The 20,118-nt window shown below is 39.1% G+C and overlaps 1 protein-coding gene across 1 annotated transcript; it reads right to left on the bottom strand.

Annotated features, from left to right (window-relative positions):
* Positions 1-1,151: 1,151 nt before the first annotated feature.
* On the bottom strand, positions 1,152-19,730 carry LOC125275845 (transmembrane protein 114). Its single transcript, XM_048203153.1, has 4 exons — positions 19,231-19,730; positions 19,066-19,143; positions 11,118-11,255; positions 1,152-1,976 (listed from the first exon to the last, which is right to left on the bottom strand). The coding sequence occupies exons 1-4, from the start codon at positions 19,406-19,408 to the stop codon at positions 1,747-1,749; spliced, it is 624 nt and encodes a 207-aa protein (XP_048059110.1). The 5' UTR covers positions 19,409-19,730; the 3' UTR covers positions 1,152-1,746.
* Between the last annotated feature and the right edge of the window lie 388 nt (positions 19,731-20,118).

The following is a 20,118-nucleotide window of genomic DNA, read 5'->3' as shown; positions in this document are numbered from 1 at the left end:
AACACAATCAAAGCGTCTGCAGATAGATGAGTTCAAGGAGATGAGTTCAAGGTCAACCTCAAAAAGAAAGCCCTTAAAATATTCAGAAGCAAGCTAGTACTTGAATTGGAACAGAATTTCAGCTCTGAATATAATAGTAGTCATAAAATCCAATTCTGATTTTGTATTTGGACTTGCTGTTTAATTCTGTTAACAAATGATTATAAATCCCATTTGTAATTTTCCAGCCTGTCAAATCATCAGTTTACATTTTCAATGTCTCACTGTTTTAAAATGTAATCAGACAAAACTAAATAGAAGTAATATACATTAAACATTTACATGTGGGATTTAAGCTCAAGTTGATTGTGGTCACATCATATACATTATCATCTTTTTGTTTACATTCATTCGTATTGTTTATTCTTTGTATTATTTCCAATCCATCTCACATAAACTCAAAATCAATACTTTCCACCTCTCAGATCACTGAGATGAAAATATGTGATGAAACCTCTGTAGCAAGAGACCTCCAGCCCTGACAGTACGCATTAAATATCACAGTGTCTTTTCTACAAGTCTAGATCAGTAATTGGGGAAATCAGTCAGAAAAGGCAAAATTGCAGTGTAATTTCCAAAATAATGCCATGCTATCAAACCTTTGTGTCTGTGGTCCATTTACAGAGTGATTTTAAAACAAGGTGGATCTGTGAGAGACAGATCCAGCCATCTGGATAGGGTGAAGCATCTGCTTTCATTCATGCAATATTCATAATTTAATTCAGTAATGATCTAGTTTGCTACTTCCTGATCTAAAGAGATTCAAGATTGTAGTCATGTACGAACATAAAACAGTGAATATTTATTCAGCTAAATCCAGAATCAAGTAACAAGGTCAGATGTCATGTAGGCAAATTGGTAGTAATTAATGTGGAATGAATTTGCAATTACTGGCTGCTTCTTATTTGAGGTTTAAATAAGCATGTCTACATGAAAATCAACATGTATGTTGCTATAAATTGGCATAAAAATTGAAATCAGGGGGCACAGCCTCTTTAAAAAAAACAAAAAAAAACAAATATTAATATAAAATATTAATGGTTCATGTCAACTGTCCTGCAATAACTTTTACCCTCTGGTAATATTCAAAATACATCAATCAACTAACAAAGTAAAGAGGCAAAACCGATCTTTTATTGTGATTTGAAAAAATGCCAGAGAGACGTAGAGTACTTAAAGGACAAAATGAACATAAATAACATACTTAAATAACAATAAGCAAATGTTTTAAAAATTAGATTGCAATTGTCAACAAATGTGTTTCTATACATCAAGAATTCCCAAGCTTTATTCTGAACCGACTAATTGTTACCCTTTCAAAATTATCTGCAAAATTAAAATGTCACATTTTACAACATGTTCACTTGTATAATTAACATATATTTATTGTTATTATTTATTATTATTCTATTTTTTAAATTCATTTTATTAATTTAGTTTTGGCATTTCTATCACAAATGTCAAAAAAAAAAAAAAAAAAAAAACCTGCAGTTCCCAGAGGAACCCCTAGGGGTTCACAAGCCTCAAAGATTGACCATGTATTATTACCTTACTAAAAGTGAAGGTTGAAATGTACTGAAATTTAATTTGACCTTTAAAAAATATGAAAATGTAAACATCGATGTAATTTTCAGTGTTATGTCATTTACAATGCCTTCTTGTGGTGCAACTCTCTCCTGTCCTGTCAGATCACGTCACATCAGATAATTATTCGTCTTCTTCCTGATTGGTCAGCTGGCTCACTCTGGCTGAGGTAAGTAGGAATGCCACGGCAGTACAGAGTTCTCCAACAAAAGAAACGGAGGCCAGAACCAGAGACCAGCCAAAGTAAATCTCTATGTCCTCCAGGGTTTTGTGGCCAGAGATATTCACAGCCTCTTTGAAGGCGGCCGCAGAGTACGCCATGTAGACGCAGATTCCAGCCAATGAGAGCACAGCTGTAAGGAACAGAGCAGGGAGACGCCATTAAGGATATGGTGCTTTAAAAAAGGCTCAAAAAAGTGTCTAAATGTTTCTTATGGTTTAAAAAGCATTGAAAGTTTAGCATTTTTGACATTACTATTCCTCTAAAATGTGTAGGTCTGTCTATAGTCAGGCAGTGGAATTTATCGTTGGAAACATATTTTGTAAATGAACCACCACCTTCTATTTCACGGTCTATGGAGCTAATGATAGTCTAACACAACTCTGCACAACAGGAGTCATTGTACCTGAAAGCAAGTTATTGATGCTGGTGCTCTTTTTACTTTTAAAAGCCCATGACTTTTAAGAACCCTCATTACCATCAGAGCCCATCAGATTCTGCTGGTAATTTAAAGAAGAGGCTGATGAATAATCTCCAAGAAACTGAGTCATTATTGGCTGTGATCTGTAATCTGATGACATTTAGGGGCATCGCTGCTTTACAATGATTGCATGTTTTGATGTTCAGAGTCCATGTTGGGTTTAGTTGTTGCCATGGCATCTGCAATGCAACACAATTTCTTTTTACTGTCATACTGAGCCAGTCTTGAAAGAGAAAGGCTTTTATCCTGAGAGGGATTTCTAGTGAACCAAATTATGTGGGTAGGTATTTCATTCTATATAAGAGTAGCACCAGTTAAATGGGTCAAAACTTAAATTTATTCCATTGTCAGTGCTCCCAAGACCCCTTTTAAAGTTATATCATAAAGAGGGCAGTGAAAAGAGCAAGAAGTTGGCCTGTACAAATGACTCCTAAAAACTGGACTAACAAACACCAGCATTTTAAAGTGCCCCTATTATGCTTTTTCAGATATCACCTCTCATGCATTGTGTAATATACATAGCTGTTTGTGAATGTAAATGGTCTGCAAAGTTTTAAAGATCGAAGTGCATGATAAATTAAGTTATTGTCTCCCAAAAGAAAGAACCGATTCTGAACTGCTGAAAGGAGTCATCAGTAATTCCAGTCTCACTTCCATAACATTCATATTCATGTAACAATGTAGACCATTTGCAATACCCAATGGTCTTCACTGACTGCCCGCGAACAACATCTACTTTGACCCGCCCTCAAACACTGTAGCTGGTTCATGTGTACATTTCGAGAAGATGCTGTTTTCTGCGATGCAAAAGCAAATTCTTTTTGTATACACTTTCAAAGGATGAGGTTGCGAAGAGTCAGTCGTTAAAATGACCACAGTGATACAACAGCAGTATAAACTTTTGATGATTTCTCAAATCTCTGTGAGGTCAACGTGGGATTTGCAAAACACCATTAAAGATGGAACAGTACCCACTTTATTTGGACCAACTTGCTCCTCAGAATGACAACCTATAAGTATGATTATTATTGATGTATATATTTTAGACTTGTCAAAAGTACCAACTTCGGTATCAATCGGTACTGAAATTTAAAAAATATGTCTCTTTTTTTCTTTCCCCTTCAATTTTTTTCAAGGAAAGTCATCTTTACAATAGCGCTGAGAGCATGTGAAGGCAGCATAATATTTGCGACCGATGAAGTCTCTGTTTCCTTGGAGACTGTGTCAGGCAATTGTAAACAAGCGGCGAAATGGCGTCAAAAAAAGTTTGCAACATAAAAACACATTGGACAACCGGTATGGAAGAAAAACAGCTTGAACTCTGGCAAGAGTATGAATGTCTATACAACATATCTTCGAAGGAATACCATAATAGAAGCAATAAGAAAAGAAGCTGAGCTGCTATTGCGGAAGCTGTGTCAGGTACAGGGCCGGATTATCGATAGACGGGATTGGGCGAGTGTCCTGGGGCACCAGCCAATAACAAGTGATAAAGATAATGACTAGATTTTTTTTTCTTTCATGTTTTGTATATATATTATTTATCTGGAAAGATACGGATACAAAATTAACAGTTAATGATACAATATATACAGAGAGAATATAAATAGCCCTGCCCCTTTGATCGCGAAAGTGAAAGTGCCCTTTGAGGTCGCATTGTGGTAGTATAATGTTACTTCTGTGGTAATTTAATGGTCTGTACAGTGCCGTTTCAAGTCGAACAAGCTTCATTGAGGATCGCAGCTTATCGTTGCTTATCAACGGCCGACACCAACGGAGTGCAAGCTCTAAAAATAGATTAATTTAACAAAGTTTACTCACCTCAAATTCTCTCTGTAGAGAACAAAGGCCATGTTGCCTCTCCAGCCAGGACCTTACCCATATCCTGCGCGTTTTTCCTCTTTTTTTGTTATTTTCCGCACAAATATAGCTGCAGATGAAGAGTGCCAGCTGTTTGTTTACATCCATTTTCAAGATCCCGCGCACAGTGTGTTGCCTAGCAGCGGTCTCAATCGTAAACGTTTGTGTTCTTCTCCGACTGTCAACGATTAAAATTGGCTCCAGTCGAAGGAAACAATCGGTATGTGTGTTCAGTTCAGTCTTAGAATGTTTCAGCTAATCGTTAGGTGTGTCCCCGGCTTAAAAATTGAACATTTTTCAAACTATTCTTTATGCTATCACCACGAAATTTGAAATAGATGCAGCTTACATATAGGAGAGTATCATCAAAAAAGATTTTTTTTAGCAATTATTCCATGTCAAATAAAAAAATAATAAAAAATTATTTAAAAAAATATATAGATTTTTTGTATTTATCAGCTGTTTCTCAGCAAGAAAATGTCCATCCAGGCAGCCATACTCTGGGTTGAATGAGCCCTAACAGCCAATGGTGAAGGCTGTCCAACTGACTCATAAGCAAGTGAGATAGCCTCGACCACCCACTTGCTCATTCTCTGCTTGGATGCTGGGAGACCCTTCCTAGGTGCTCCAAAAAAATATAAACAGCTGTTCAGCTTTTCTCCGCATGGCAGCTCTGTGGACATAAGCATCCAGTGCCCTGACCGGACACAGCAGGTTAAGCTTTTCCTGGTCCGATGATGTAAAAGGAGGAGGACAGAAGGCCTGCAGCACAATAGGTCTCACAGGATTAGTAAGGACCTTGGGTATATATCCCGGCCTGGGATGAAGGAAAGCCTTAACATTACCAGGCGCAAATTCAAGGCACGATGGAGATACTGACAGGGCCTGTATGTCTCCAATTCTCTTGAGAGACATGATAGTGAGCAGAAACACTGTCTTTAGTGTTAGGAACTTTTCTGGCACCTCTTCGATGGGCTCGAAGGGGGCCATAGAAAGGCCTTGCAAAACAACTTGCCAAATCCCAAGCTGGTACTCTCGTGTGTACTGCAGGTCTAAGCCTCAAAGTGCCACTGAGGAAACGAGTAATCAGCGGGTGTCTCCCCAAAGATACCCCACTGAAAGGAGCGTGGTAAGCAGCTAAGGCCGCCACGTACACCTTTAGCATGGAGGGGGATAACCCTGAAGAAAATCTACTCTGCAGGAACTCCAATACTGCGCTAACCGGGCAGTTAACTGGATCCCACTGGTGATTTTCACTCCAAGAAGTGAATAATCTCCACTTCAAGGCGTAGAGTTTCCTCATGGAGGGAGCTCTGGACTGGAGTATGGTCTCAACAACCTCGGTTGAGAGACCGGAATCTATGAGCTGTGCCCCCTCAGAGGCCACGCCCACGCCTGAGAGAGAAGGTCCTTCCTGATCAGAATCTCCATCGGAGACCCGTCAAGGAGAGATACCAGGTCCGAGAACCACACTCTGGCCGGTCAGAACGGGGCCACTAATAACAGATGGGCCCTGTCCCGGCGAACTTTCTCCAGAACTCCCGGGAGCAGCGCAACTGAGGAAAATGCGTACAGCGGTCCCCTCGGCCACGGCTGTACCATAGCATCCAGCCCAAGAGGTGCTGGGTTTGACATCGAGAACCACAGTGGACAGTGAGTCGTCTCTCGAGACGCAAACAGATCTACTTGGGCTTCGCCGTAGTTCTCCCAAAAGAGCTTCATCACCTCGGGGTGAAGTCTCCATTCCCCGGGCCTCTGCCCCTGCCTCGACAGGATGTCTGCTCCCACATTCAGGTACCCTGGGATGTAAACTGCTCTGAGTTTCCCTTGTGACCACAGGAGGATCTGATTTGCCAGCTTGTATAAGGGGCTTGACCTCAGACCCCCCTGATGATTTATATATGAGACCACCGATGTGTTGTCTGATCGAACTAACACATGATGGTCCCTGAGATCTGGGAGGAAATATTTCAGTGCTAGAAATACCGCCATCATCTCCAGGCAGTTGGCATGTGCCACGAAAGATGATGGTCCTGCCACAGACCTTGAGTCGAGCGACCACTCATGATCGCCCCCCAGCCCGTGAGGGATGCATCTGTCATTAGCATGATGCAACGACTGAGAGCCCCCAGCACAGGTCCCTGGGACAGACGTCTTTTAGATCTATCTCGGACCGGATTTGTGACACAATACGTTTTATTGTCAGCATTTTGAACTTGAGCCTTGCTACCATTCGATTCAACTGACGAAGATCTAAAATCGGACGCAATCCCCCGTCTTTCTTTGGCACAATGAAATAGCGGTTGTAAAACTCTGACTCCCTGCTGGGAGGAGGAACCCTTTCTATAGCCTCCTTTCGCAAGAGCGTCTCTACTTTCTGTGCCAATACCAGAGCGTGCCACCCTCGGGTGACACGTGGGGAACTTCTGCGCCCCGGCATTGTGGCGGGGTTGGCAGAGCGCCCCCCTGAGGGCACCGAAGACAAGCAGGCACCGTAGAGAGAGGTGAACATCGCTTGACTCCGGAGGGGACCACCCTCAGACTGTTCTGGCATCAGGATTTCTTAAACGAAGCCCTCTTACCGGCAATGACGGCCCTCAGATCCGTCTTGCCCTTCAAAGGCTTCACCTGAGAGCGTTGTCCAGCATCCCAGCTCCTCGGAGGGGGAGTACGGGTAGCAACGCTCTGCTTCTGGTGTTGTCTGTATTGCGAGGAGCTCGTACTCGGCTTTGGCTGCTCCCGCCCAGCAGCCGAAGGGACTTGAGTATGGCGGGGAAGAAACTGCTGCAATGCGGCAGACTGTTTCTTTGCCTTCTGAAACCTCTCGGTGACAGATGTTATCGCGTCACCGAAGAGGCTAGATGGATTGAGTGGGGCATCAAGGAGAAACGTCTTATCCCTGTCTTTAATCTCGGTGAGCTTAAACCATAAATGCCGCTCCGTGGCCACCAGGGCTGCCATAGAGCGGCCAACTGACTTGGCCGTCTCCTAAATCGGCAGAAAGACGCAACTCCTGAATGAGATCTGCACCCACTTCATCACTTTCCCCCAAGTCCTTCAGCAGGTCAGCTTGGTATGCTTGCATGATGGACATAGTGTGCAAGCATGCTGCAGCTTGACCTGCTGCCGAGTACGCTTTGCCCACTAGTGCTGATGTTGTTTTCAGTTGCTTTGTGGGCAACGTTGGGGCTTTAAGGGACGATGCCGCCTGCAGAGAGAGATGGCTCACAAGCGTCTCTTCTGCTCTTGGCATTGCCCCGTACCCGTGTTTCCTCAAACCGACCACATTGCTGTAGATGGAAGTTTGAGGTGTGTAAACACAGGTAGACACCGGTCTCTTCCACGACCTCGACACCTCGGTGTGGAGGTCGGGAAAAAACGGTAGTGCCCGACGTGGAGGCTGAGCAGATCTAGATGGTAGAAATCGTTCATCTAGTTTACTTTTTACATGCTGCTCTTGCTTCTCAGCTGGCCAGTCGATGTTTAACTTAGTGACAACACGAGAAAGCACCTCCATGAGCTCCTCGCTCGCGGGAGATTGAAGTGGCGAGTCTTCAGATTCTCCCATTGCCATGCTGACAACATCCAGCTCCTCAGAACTAGACGGCATCAGCGTGACTGTATCCAAAGGAGTGGAAGAAACCGCAATGCGTGCTTCCTGCCTCCGGATAGATACATTGGATGCAGCAGGTGAAGGCAGAGATAAGGCTGGGCCCGTCTCTAACCCCTCTGCTACATCCATTTGCGAACCCCAGGACATGAGGCGCCGCCCTGCCTCAGCAGAAGCGGGACCCGAGCCCTGAGGAATGTGGACCGAGCCACTCTCCTCGAAAAGGGCCCGGCGGGAGCGCAGCGTTCTCAACGGTAGCTGCTCACAATGCACACAGGCAGCCCCCTCGAGAACTGCCTGGGCATGCTGCACTCCCAGACAAACAATGCACATTTCATGTGTATCCCCACCCGGGATGAAACGCGGGCAGGGATGAACACACTTCTTGAACAGTTGTTCGCATGCCATAGCACAATATATGAATATATAGTGACAGACAACAATAAATATGACAGACAAGATCACATGTAGCGCTTGCTGAAGACACAGAAGCTGAATGTGAGTGTTTTCGGGCCGGCTTTATAGTTCCTGGTCAGTGACGTCACCCGCCTATGACGTTCCGTCTCTCGATTGGACAGATTTCATACGTGCTTCACGACGACATCACGCAGAGGCATTCCCATAGCGACTACGCAGCGCAAGTTCCCTTGAAAGGGAACTGAAAAATGCATTCCAAGGTAGGAAGGCATCAAGGGACATCAGAATCCAATGTTAGCTTCACTTCCTGTCTCATGAGATACCTTCATCTGATCGATGTATCCTCCACTGCCTTTGATATCCCACAATCCTGTGCTTTCCATTCTGTGACAGTGGAGCTAAAAAAAAAGATGTCTGAAAGTTGTGTTTGTTGGTCAGTTTGTGTGTAAATGTACATTTGTGACCAGTGTTTTCCACTTTTGATGTAAATTCTAGCTAAAAATTACTATTGTAGTACTTGGTTATCACCAAAGTTCGCTTTATTTTGCTGTAGATCATTAAATTGTTATACTGCCCCAGAAGTCTGTCCAAAATCAGTTTCGTCAGGTACCTTCGTGTGAGGGAAGAGTTTGAACTAAATTGTCATATACAATATGCTAGTTCAAGTATATAACAATTAGTTCAAACTTTGACCTGTGGAGGGCAGTAATACACTTAGCAGTGTCTACACTGCTGGAATTCTAGAGAAGAAGAGAGCTAGTTCAAGATGAGCATTTATGGTTAAAATGAGTAAAATTTTAATTTTCTTTTAGAAAATGAGCGATGGTTTCTTTAGATAAGACCCTTATTTCTCGTCTGGGATCTCGTAGAATGCTTTGAAGCTGCAATGAAACTAATTTTGACCTTCAACCGTTTGGAGGCCACTGAAGTCCACTATATATGGAGAAAAATCCTGGAATGTTTTCATCAAAAACCTTAATTTCTTTTCGACTAAAGATAGAAGGACGTGGACATCTTGGATGACATGGGGGTGAGTAAATTATCAGGAAATTTTAATTTGAAAGTGAACTAATCCTTTAAGGGTGTGTCTCAATCAGCTCTCTAGTTCAGTAAGTGTTTAGTGCACACATCGAATCTTGCAATCAGGTTTGAACATTTCTCGCGCCAGTCTCTTGCTTGGTCACGTGAGAAAAGTCGTGGCTTTCTTTCACCACAGTGCCACAGCAACAGCTGTGCTCACAGAAAAGCAAAAGATGTTTGCGATGCTTTGCTTTAAAGTTCTGTCTTAGGGGCCGTTCACATACTGTGTCTTTTTCGCGTGCAAGTCAGTTATTTCAAATGTAGCCACGCGGCAGGCACGCTCGTAATGGAAGCAACGCGGTTGTGACGCGCGTGCGGTACATTTTCCAGGCGCATAAAAAATTCTCAATTTTTCAGAATGCTGCAAGCTTTCACCGCAGGTCAAGTGACAAGAACCAACCGATCAGCTATGGCTGATCATAGCTGTACAGGACAGGTTTTTAAATCTCATCTCCATAAATATATCTAGTAGTAAAGGTAATGCAAGAGCTAGAAATCAGTTTATCCTTTGCTGAAACTTCCTACTTCTCTTGGAGAGTGCAGGTCATGGTTGCATAGCAACGATCGACGCCACGGGAGCGCAAGCACTTTGGAAAGAAGGAGAAGCGGTGTGGCCGTGCCTTCCACCTTTTTTTTTCAGTGACAGACAGAGCTATTCAGCTGTTAATTTGAATACAGAAGGCTTTTATTAAACCTTGAAATGTGATCTTGTATGTACAACAAGGAAAATGATTGAAATTTGTTAATGTTTTTTTAAATGAATCTTATTTTAATTTCAGTTTCATTTTGTTCAAAATATTGTGATACGTATTGTATCGTGAACTCAGTATCGAGATGCATACTGTATCGTGACCTGAGCATATCGTTACACCCCGGTCCCTAGTAATCACACATGCCATGCGTTCCATTCGGAAGGGCTCATCCCTATGCCCTAATCCTTTCAAAGGGTTTACCCTCTGGAGTATTTTTGTTTACAATGTCATTTTGACCATAGTATTGTACCAAATAATTTGTATAAATATTAAAGTATTAGAAAAATACAAAACATACATTTATAGGTAAAATCTAACTCCGAGCCTCCTGTACCCATTCTGTGACGTCAAACAACTTATCTGTGCAAAGGATCATGGGGGCCCGAAGGGTCCATCAATTGTACCCTTCAAAATCCTTCATTATGAAGGGCCCTTTGAAGTGGCCAGTTTTGAGTACTTCAGTTTGGAACATGGCAAAAAAACATTAATTAATGACAACTGTTTACATTCCATTCAAATATTTAGTTAGCTAGGATACTCCTTGCCAGTCAATACAATGCATCTAACAGTGAGGAAACCAAACTATTCTGCAGCCATACTGCTAGAAGCTAGTCTAACTATGACCAGCGAGTTCAATAGCTATCTTTGAAAAAAAAAAGAAAAAAAAAAAACATTTGTAATTTCTTATTTCCTACTGTTCAAGGGGGTGAGGTAGGTGAATGAAAAAAAAAATTTTCTAAGCATCTGTAAAATGTTCTTTGCTTTCAGAATTGTGTATTTTAAGACACAAAATACTGTGTGTGTGTGTGTGTGTGTGTGTGTGTGTGTGTGTGTGTGTGTGTGTGTGTGTGTGTGTGTGTGTGTGTGTGTGTATTTAAGCTTATCTCTCAAATTCCAGTGCCCCAAGTCAACTGTTAATAGTATTTTTTTCCATCTGTTTTTCCCACATTCTGAAGTGTATTCATTACTATCAAAACTGTCTGATGCTCCAGTTCTGTCAAGCGTCACTTGGTTAGAATTAATATTCATGCCATACTTGGCTCAGTCAGAGGTGAAAGCGAAGGTGGTACTCACCGCTGAACAGAAGCAGCACTCCAGTCATGAGGAGCAGCAGGTAGGCTCGTGCCAACATACTGATGAAGCCCAGCATTCCTCCAACAAACAGCACAATCACGCTGAGAGGCAGCAGGACAATGAATGTTCCATGCATGTCTGGATAGAGAAGAGGTCAGGATGTGTCAATTCAAGCCAGTTCATACAGATTTTTTTTCACTTGTGGGTCTGATCTATGTCATGCTGATTGGACTAATTTGGAAATAGTTATTTCCAGGGTTGGCACAAAAAAAAAAAAAAAACTGTGTTAAGTTGGAATTTTCCCAATTATATATTTTTTTAATTTATCTGTCTACTTTTGCAAAAATATTTGTGCTCTTGAAAATGTTTTCTTTATTCATTCTAAATGGAAATCAATAAGGCCAATCAGGATAATTTCGAAGAGCTTTATAATGATGTTTGTTGTGTCCATTGCATTGATCATGATGAGAAACATTGTATGCAGTTTGTGCCACAATTTCCTTAGATGCATTTAGCACTGGCACATTTTATAACATTTTGACAGTTTGATAGCACACTATTTAAAAATATTAAGTCCAATATCAATGTATTCATGCAGAATAAGAGCAGCCCAGCACTGGTAATAAAAATGAGTCTATCATCATTAAAGGAAACTGATGGGAGCCAGCCTAGGAGACGCAGGTGAGTGGATGTGAAAAGCTATTTGGCTTTCTTTGTGTAGGCTGGGGTTGTCAAAGCTCAGCTCTTGAGACTTTGTAAGTACTATACTATTCCCTTTGAAATTATCCTACTTCTTTATGTCAAACACAACAGAGTAGATGCCATTTCATGCCTTCCACTTGTGATTTCATATAAACATACTACTTAAATATTAATTTCTGAACAGGATCTTGGCTACAAAACATTGATAAAAACGCAGATGTGGACAATTAACATGCTGTAAATGAGACGTGTACAGTTTTTTTTTTTTTTTTTTTTAATTAAAGATATATACATTTATTTATGTATGTATCTACAAAAAAATCTTACTTTAGGGCACTGAATTGATCAAGTGACAGTATAGACATTTATAATATTACAAAATATTTATATTTCACATAAATGCTGTTCTTTTGAGCTTTCTGTCTCTAAAGAATCCTGAAAAAAAGTCAAGCAGCACAACTGTTTTCTACATTGATAAGAAATGTTTATTGATCATCAAATCATCATATTAGACTGATTTCTGAAGGATCACGTGACACTGAAGGTTGGAGTAATGATGCTAAAAAATTCAGTTTTATAATCAAATAGAAAACATTAAATTGTAGTAAAATATCACAATATTACTGTTTTTACTGTATTTCTGATTAAATACAGGTGCGCATAAAAACCTTTCAAAAACATACACGCACACAATTTACGTCACGCAGTTAGATGATCTTAAAAGTCCATGTTGATTATATCAGAGATGGTACAAAGAATTATTAATTCCAGTGTCTGTTTCGCTTTAAAACACGAACTCTCTGTCATATTGTGTCATTGTATCTGAAGAGCGCGAGCCCTCCCGCATCACGCTGTTCCGGTCTGAACAGAACGTCGAAACATCCCACCACCGCTGTATGGCCAGATGATATGAAAACTATGTTTTTGGCTGGATAAAGTAAATCAGCTTTTGCTATGAAAGTTTTGATGGATGAGGATTGCAATCAAAGTAAAGACGATTGCGGTGACGTACAGAAGCACGCGTGAGTCCGGATATTGATGCACAAACAAATCACATCACAGCTCTCGACGCACTGATCGCACATTGTATTTATGCACAGACACATTTCAGTACATTCACGTTCTTTTTACACACATTCAGGGTAATGGATTTGGCCTGTGTATGTTGCTATGTAGCCTACTTTAGTATATGCAGGTCAAGGTTTAGGTTTTTTTTTTTGGCATCTCCATGTGGTCCTGTTCAGAATCGCAACTTGACTTGTCTAAAATGTAAACAAGCTCTTGCTGTTGCACATACTATATATAGGCCTACTATACTGTGAATTCCGAAACATTTTTTTGCTATGATTTTTATTTATTTTTAATTTTTTTATGTGTGCTTTGGTGTACAAAAATGTATGAATTATATGAAATCATATCATTTGGTTATTTGGTGTCCTTTTTTGGAAAGACATCTAAATTTACCTTTCACAGTTTTGTGAAAATCACGCTTCAGTCTGATGGTTTACTTCGCTGGATATAGGCAATGATAGCAAAATCGACTTGTTAAACAAGATAAATGGTGTATGCTTAATTTCACGATAAGTGTGCAATTAATCGTGATTAAAGAATTCATCTATTGACAGCCCTAGTGTGTGTGTGTGTGTGTGTATATATATATATATATATATATATATATATATATATATATATATATATATATATATATATATATATAGTTTATGTATTCATATAACTTATGTAAATATACACATCATATTTTATACTGTCGGGCATGCTTGCCAGCAGAATTAGAGATCTGAAAGTTTGTAAAGATTAGAGGCTTTTATATTGAGCATTAAGATTAAAGATGATTCAGCATGTTCCAGGCGATGGATTTTCTTTAATGGCCTCACAGTGGACCACAAAGGGTTGTTAGTAATAATGTGAGGTGAAGGAGACAACAAAGACTGAAACCTTTTTTTTTTTTTTTTTTTTTAATAAGATAAATGAATTTAAATGCTCTTATTGACACAGACATTTAGCCTGTAATTTTTCACTTTAGTGAAACATACAAGTCCAAGAATAGACTAATTCTAATGTTAACGCAAAGCCCAATTCACCAGCAATTTTAAGTTGTTAGGTCCATATTGACATGTTTGGACATTTGCTACAAATAAACACAACAGGCAGTACAGACAGCGACATTTACGATTAAATCAAAAATCATACTGAAATCATATAATCAAGCCGGAACAGCCACAATAGGTCTATCCGTAGGATGATTGCATTGGACGGGTGCATTTCATTCTCATTTCACTTGTATTTCTGACATTATTCCGCACTATTTTTGTCACAACCTTTTATGGAGCAGCCATGATGATATTCAACACATATGAGGTGTTTCTGTTTACCCAAGGATTATCTTTTAGGCGAACAATCCAGAGCAGATGGAGGGGAATGACATATTGAACTAGCTTCAGGGGGGTAATTGGCTTTGTGCAGAGGCTAGGCTACTATATAATCAAAGCAACACCCTGGAAACCCAGACTTATTGAGACTATTGTTCAAAGCAGAACAGAGACTAAATCCAATTTGAGCCAGTTTAGGGGTCTTGAATCTGAGATAATCTTGGTTTTACAACCTCATTTCAGTCTCTTGTGGCAGGTACAGATAATGTTTCAGGTGTAGACAGAGCATGTGAATTTAAAATCTCATTCAGTCCTACACAAGTGTCTCAAATGGCTCAGACAGGAATAATATTTTTTTATAATGTCTGATGTACGGAATAGATACAAATATTTTGCCCATTTCCTTTATCTTATGCTTTTTTTTTTCTCAATGACTTTTGTACAGTTATCAATACACATTTTGTGGCAATAATTGCAGTTCTACATTTACTAGCTCATTTTAAAACAAAAGAAATTATTACTGGGTTATGGCCAACAGCCATATTGCGATTACAGGGGAAAAAAAGAAAAAGGAAAACAAATGAAAATAATGTTGAGGGGTCTGTTGGCAGGTGGCCTCGCAATATTAGCGGTGAAATACATGCCATGGTTCACTGTGGTGCACTTGTTACAGCTGTGTTTTACCACAGCTGTTTCTACCCTCTGACTGAAAAGTGTTTCCATGACAATCCAAAGATAATAGGGCAATCTGAAGGCATTATGTTCAGTTTCTTAACAGGAAATTATAAGGAAATTACGTGAAGTCATTCAGCTTAAAATAGCCTTAAAACGCAGTTTGCCAGAACAATTTGTTGTGGCAAACTGTGGACTTAAATACTGTACATATGTTTAAAGAGGTGGTTGATTATGATTTCGCTTTTTTAACTTTTGTTAGTGTGTAATGTTGCTGTTTGAGCATAAACAACATCTGCAAAGTTACGACGCTCAAAGTTCAATGCAAAGGGAGATATTTTCTTTTAAAGAATTCTCTGTGGACTACAACAAACAGCTGGTAGGGACTACAACGAATTTCTTCCTGGGTTAGTGACATCACTAACCCTAAAATGTACATAAACCCTGCCCCCGAGAACATGCAACAAAGCCATGGTGGGCTGCTTTAGAGAAGAGGAAGAGTTGTTGTACGTTGTTGCCATGCCGTCATTTTACGCCGGACTGCTTCACAAAAAAACATCCAGTTGCATTCTAAAAGTTTCAACTTCTTCCTGAGTCTCTCCATCAGTGCCCGACTCCAGTTTGAACAATGTAAAGGCCCTTTCATACTGAACATGACGCGAAAAAGTGACACGAATTGCAGAAGAAAGGACCTTGCACACCAAATGCGAAACGCTAATTCACACCTGTACACTAGGTGGCGCCGACCAACAATGCGTTTGTTTTCATGTATGTATCTTGTATATGGCTTTAACATCATCCACTGCATAATATTCGGCGTTAAATTAAGATAAATTAAGTTTGATACTACTTTAGAAACACAAACAATCTAATGCTTACAAGAATACATCTTAAAGTATAATTAGCTACAAGCTACATTTCAAAATGTAGCTATATGATTATTAATGTCTTTGCTCAAAATGTACTTTAAACCATCATCGAGTTATCATAACCTCTGATTAAAATCTAAAGTGGGTTTTGATTTGTTAATGGGTAGATATGCATTCTTTGTATGTTTTATAATGAGTTGAATGTTAAATCTGCTTATTTGTCATAAACATCTTTTATTGTTTTCTAAATAACATGAGCTGCATAAAAAACACAGAAAACATATCGTCATAATCATATCTGTCTTCATATTTCATCTGTAGAAAAATGTTTCTCTCAATTTTTATATACGGAAGAGCAGGAGATATGATTACATGATTGACAGATTCAAAGCGCGCTCTCATAATCATAACACTCGCGCAAATGGACTGTGATCACATAATTGAGTGGAAAATGAATAGAAATTATATTCTGTATAAAGAACATGTGAGAATAAATCTGTTCTCAGATACCAATGATCTCCTCCTGGATACTCTTCTTCAGTGTTTGTTTACACTAGTTTTCAAAACAGCGCCACCACTCTCGCCCTTCTCTGCAACAGCAGCTGCTCCGGGCATGTGATCTAAAGCTCAAATCTAATTGGACGGCCCGTTTCATCACGGAGCGACGAGGGAAACAATCGACACACAGGTCGAAAAAAATCAAAAGCATGAAATGGTGCAATGTTGTGCAAAAGGCATGAAAACAACTAATATTGTGTGAAAAGTGAATGGAGATTATCAAATTATAAGAATTGTGAGTGATTTAGAGCACAGCAGACCTCGGTCAGATAAAGGCTTATTAATGAAAGTTCCGGAGAGAAACATTTACAGTGGGTGTACAAATACATTTTCAAACAGTTTTATTGCTGTGGTGTTTTTTGCAGCATGGGATAGTACATAGTGCATTGTATTGTGCTCTAAATCACTCACAAATCTTATGATAATTTGATAATCTCCATTCAAGATATAGACACCTCAGATCTTATACCCCTTTCTATGCACACGTACACATCCATACTAAAGCAATGTGAGCTTAGGGGTCATAATGAATCTGACTCTAGACCTCTGGGAGTCCAGAATGCCTGGAGATGTAGATTTACTACTCCAACCTGCAGTAATGCAATCTTCTGACATGCAATAATTAACCTTAAATTTGTTTGTTTGTTTATTTGGTGGTTTTTCTACTTTTGTTTGTCAGTTTTTGTATGTCTTTTTCCAATCCTGTTTTATATGTTACATAAAACCCCCGTTTGTAAATAAAACTAAATATTACAAAATATTAGTTGTTTTCATGCCTTTTGCACAACATTGCACCATTTCATGCTTTTCATCTTCAGAAAGATCTTTCTTCCTCCCCATATTGCATGAGAACTGTGACTTGCTTAATAATGTGGAACAATATCTAAGTAGGGTTTCCATAGACCTGGCAAATTATTTTGTCGGAGATTGATACCAGTTATCTAAAAAGACATGGATAAATAAACAAACAAACAAACATTCTCTTAGAGAAACTAAAATCTGAATGCTTATTGTACTGAAATCTTACTGATATGTCACTTGCATAATAATTTGGAACGCACTGTATTCCTGATGAGCCTACTGCGTTTTGAATTATGGGTGGAACTTCTGGTTTGGGGAACTTCCATTTAAAAAGACTGAAATTAATCATTTCAAATCATAAGGTTGCCCTACAAATAAAGCTTTTCCGTCAGTTTGACTGAATGAGCTGTAAATTTTTCTTTCATGATTTATTTTCAAACATCATGAGAATAACGTAACACTTAGTATTTTAACGTGACGTGTTATAAGAAGAATATCTATGGCAAGAGATCTTTTCAGTCGCTGCTTTCTATCCTCGTGATTATTTTCTTTTGTCCATTTGCATACCGCTGTAATAGTATGTAAAATGACAACATATACTGCACATTTGTGGTCTGTTCTCCCGATATAATTTATGATATATCCCATTAATAATTAACTGGAATGCACAAAGAATCTCTCGTTTTTCTCCTCAAAGCCTCACGTCTCTTTCCAGGTTTGTTTTCAGAGGTAAATACAATTTATTATCTGTAAAAATGACGGAATCACTTTGAAATAGTATCACGCAATGCTGAAGTTCATGAACATTTTTTATTAAAGCAATGTATATTACATAATACAGATATATATCACTATAGCTATGTTTAACCCGTCCGTTGAAAGAATCACGCTTTTTCATGGCCTGTTGAAAGTACCTTGTTGATGCTTTTACACTTTTAAATGTCCTTTCAGTGTTCGTTAGTTGAAGGGTGAGTAGAATAATGGCATCTCAGATTAAAATAAAAACGCATTATTGCATTCACAGAGCGAGCCTTTCACTGACTGTTTACGGCTTAACGGAAGTTACTCCCATAATTCGCGCAAAGCATCATGGGGCGTAGGAATAAGGTGTATAATAAATGATCTGTGGGGATTTTGAGCTGAAACTTCACAGACACATTCTGGGGACACCAGAGACTTATATTACATCTTGTAAAAGGTGCATTACAAGTCCCCTTTAAATATATCTGTGCTTCTAACTGTGTGCGGCAAATGTTCACATTAATAGTTTCTATTCTGAAGTGTGCAGCCCATATGCAACAATCATAGATGTGTTCAAAATGACTTGTTAAACTTTAAATGTTGAATTTCATTTAAAAACTTTAAACCAGGAGGGGAAAAAAAAAAAAAAATGAAAATATTATAAAATGTAATGTCATATTGCCACAATATCTTGAGATTAAAGTACAATGCTCTATACTGTAAAAGTGATTTTGCATCTGTTTCTGTAGTGTTAACAGATAATAAACTGTATCTGTGTGGCTTCCTGATGATGTGTCAAGTTTCCCCTTCAGTTAAGTAAAGTGTTTCCTGTTTGTTCTACTGAGATGCATCAAACTATACAGTCTTGCTTGAATGACAACAGTTCATGTCACAAAAACTGAAAGCAATTAGGAACAAGAACCTAAAAATATGTGAAATGGCATATAAAAAATAATGGATTTTAGGTAAGATGTGTCTTATAAGCAATTAATGAATACAGCAACATATATAACATATACAGTCTCAGTACACAGCCATGACAAGGAGTTTTACTTCCACAACAAGTGTTTGTTTTAGGTAGTATATCTGAAACATTATAGATAGCCTAATAATTTTAAGAATTTGATTTTGTCTGCTGAGTAAAGCTTATCAGTAACACATCATGAGATATGAGCATGATACGAGGTTATGATGACACTGACACACAGATCTTACTTAGTATCTGCCTTTGTGAATCTGATAAGTTTCGTCCTGCTCCAAAAGGATTCATAAATGGCCAGCACTGGTTATGAACTGTAAGAGAGAATAACTTAATCCATCCACATGAAAACCTAAAAATCACAAACAGAATGTCAAACACAAACATGTAATGTGACTTACAGTTACAAGTCCGCCACAGTCCAGAATGTGAGCTCAGAGACACAGATGAGCTGTTTTCTCTCTTAGAAGTGTCAATGATGTACCAAAAATCGGTTCCAATTGCCAGAACGAGACCTACAAAGCTGAGGACACCAAAGGTGGCCACAAAACTGGCCAAACCTGTGAAAGTGACTTTCATTTTGTCTGAATCCAGCTAGTGCTTGACGAGCAACTCCTCCTTCCTCGCTACCTTGAGTGTGTTCCTTTCCCTCAGCGCTGCCCATCTGGAAGCCCCTCGCTGGATGCTGTGCTGTTTATCCATTGACAGCAACTGTAAAGTGATTGTACAGGAAGAGGGCAGTGTGGTCCACTTTCAGATGCGCGCGCTTGCTCTCTCTTTGATTGACTATGAACTGTGGCACAGATAAATAAATAACGCTGGTGACTAAAAAAGGGCAAACGTGATTAGTCACAGACGTGATTGCAATAATCTCCCCTATCTCATTAGTAGGCCTATGCAAACCTTTGTTTGTTTGTGTCAGATTATTACCACAGGGATCTCTGAATTAATTTGATTGGTAAACAGTCTTTCAGATCACCCCATCAGTTAGTTGTTAGGCAGGTTTCTGTTCCTCTACGATGAAAAATCTCCATTAAAATTTAATTTTGTTAAAATTAAAATTGTTAAAAAAAAAAAAAAAAAAAAAAAATTAATTAGGCCAATTTCAATAAATAAATAAATAAATAATATAATAAAAAAACAACGTAAAACCATTTGATAGTAGGCCTAATACAATCGTTTTGTTTATAAATGTGCCAAATAATAAAAATAATAGGCTATTAGGCCTAATAAAAATAAAATTGAATTAGGTTATGTGGTCATAGGCTAATTGCATTCAAACCCTAAGT

The sequence above is a fragment of the Megalobrama amblycephala genome, linkage group LG1 (genome assembly GCF_018812025.1).
Source record: "Megalobrama amblycephala isolate DHTTF-2021 linkage group LG1, ASM1881202v1, whole genome shotgun sequence".
Lineage (NCBI taxonomy): Eukaryota > Metazoa > Chordata > Actinopteri > Cypriniformes > Xenocyprididae > Megalobrama > Megalobrama amblycephala.
This window is presented reverse-complemented; position numbering and strand designations above follow the sequence as displayed.

What these genes read in the sequence shown, in the direction of transcription:
- LOC125275845 (XM_048203153.1), bottom strand. Translation starts at nt 19,408, where the DNA reads ATGAAAGTCACTTTCACAGGTTTGGCCAGTTTTGTGGCCACCTTTGGT. An exon ending in ACTGTGGCGGACTTGTAACT is followed by an intron (nt 19,144 to 19,230) that starts GTAAGTCACATT and finishes TCTCTCTTACAG; the next exon opens with TTCATAACCAGTGCTGGCCA. An exon ending in TTCACAAAGGCAGATACTAA is followed by an intron (nt 11,256 to 19,065) that starts GTAAGATCTGTG and finishes TTCTCTATCCAG; the next exon opens with ACATGCATGGAACATTCATT.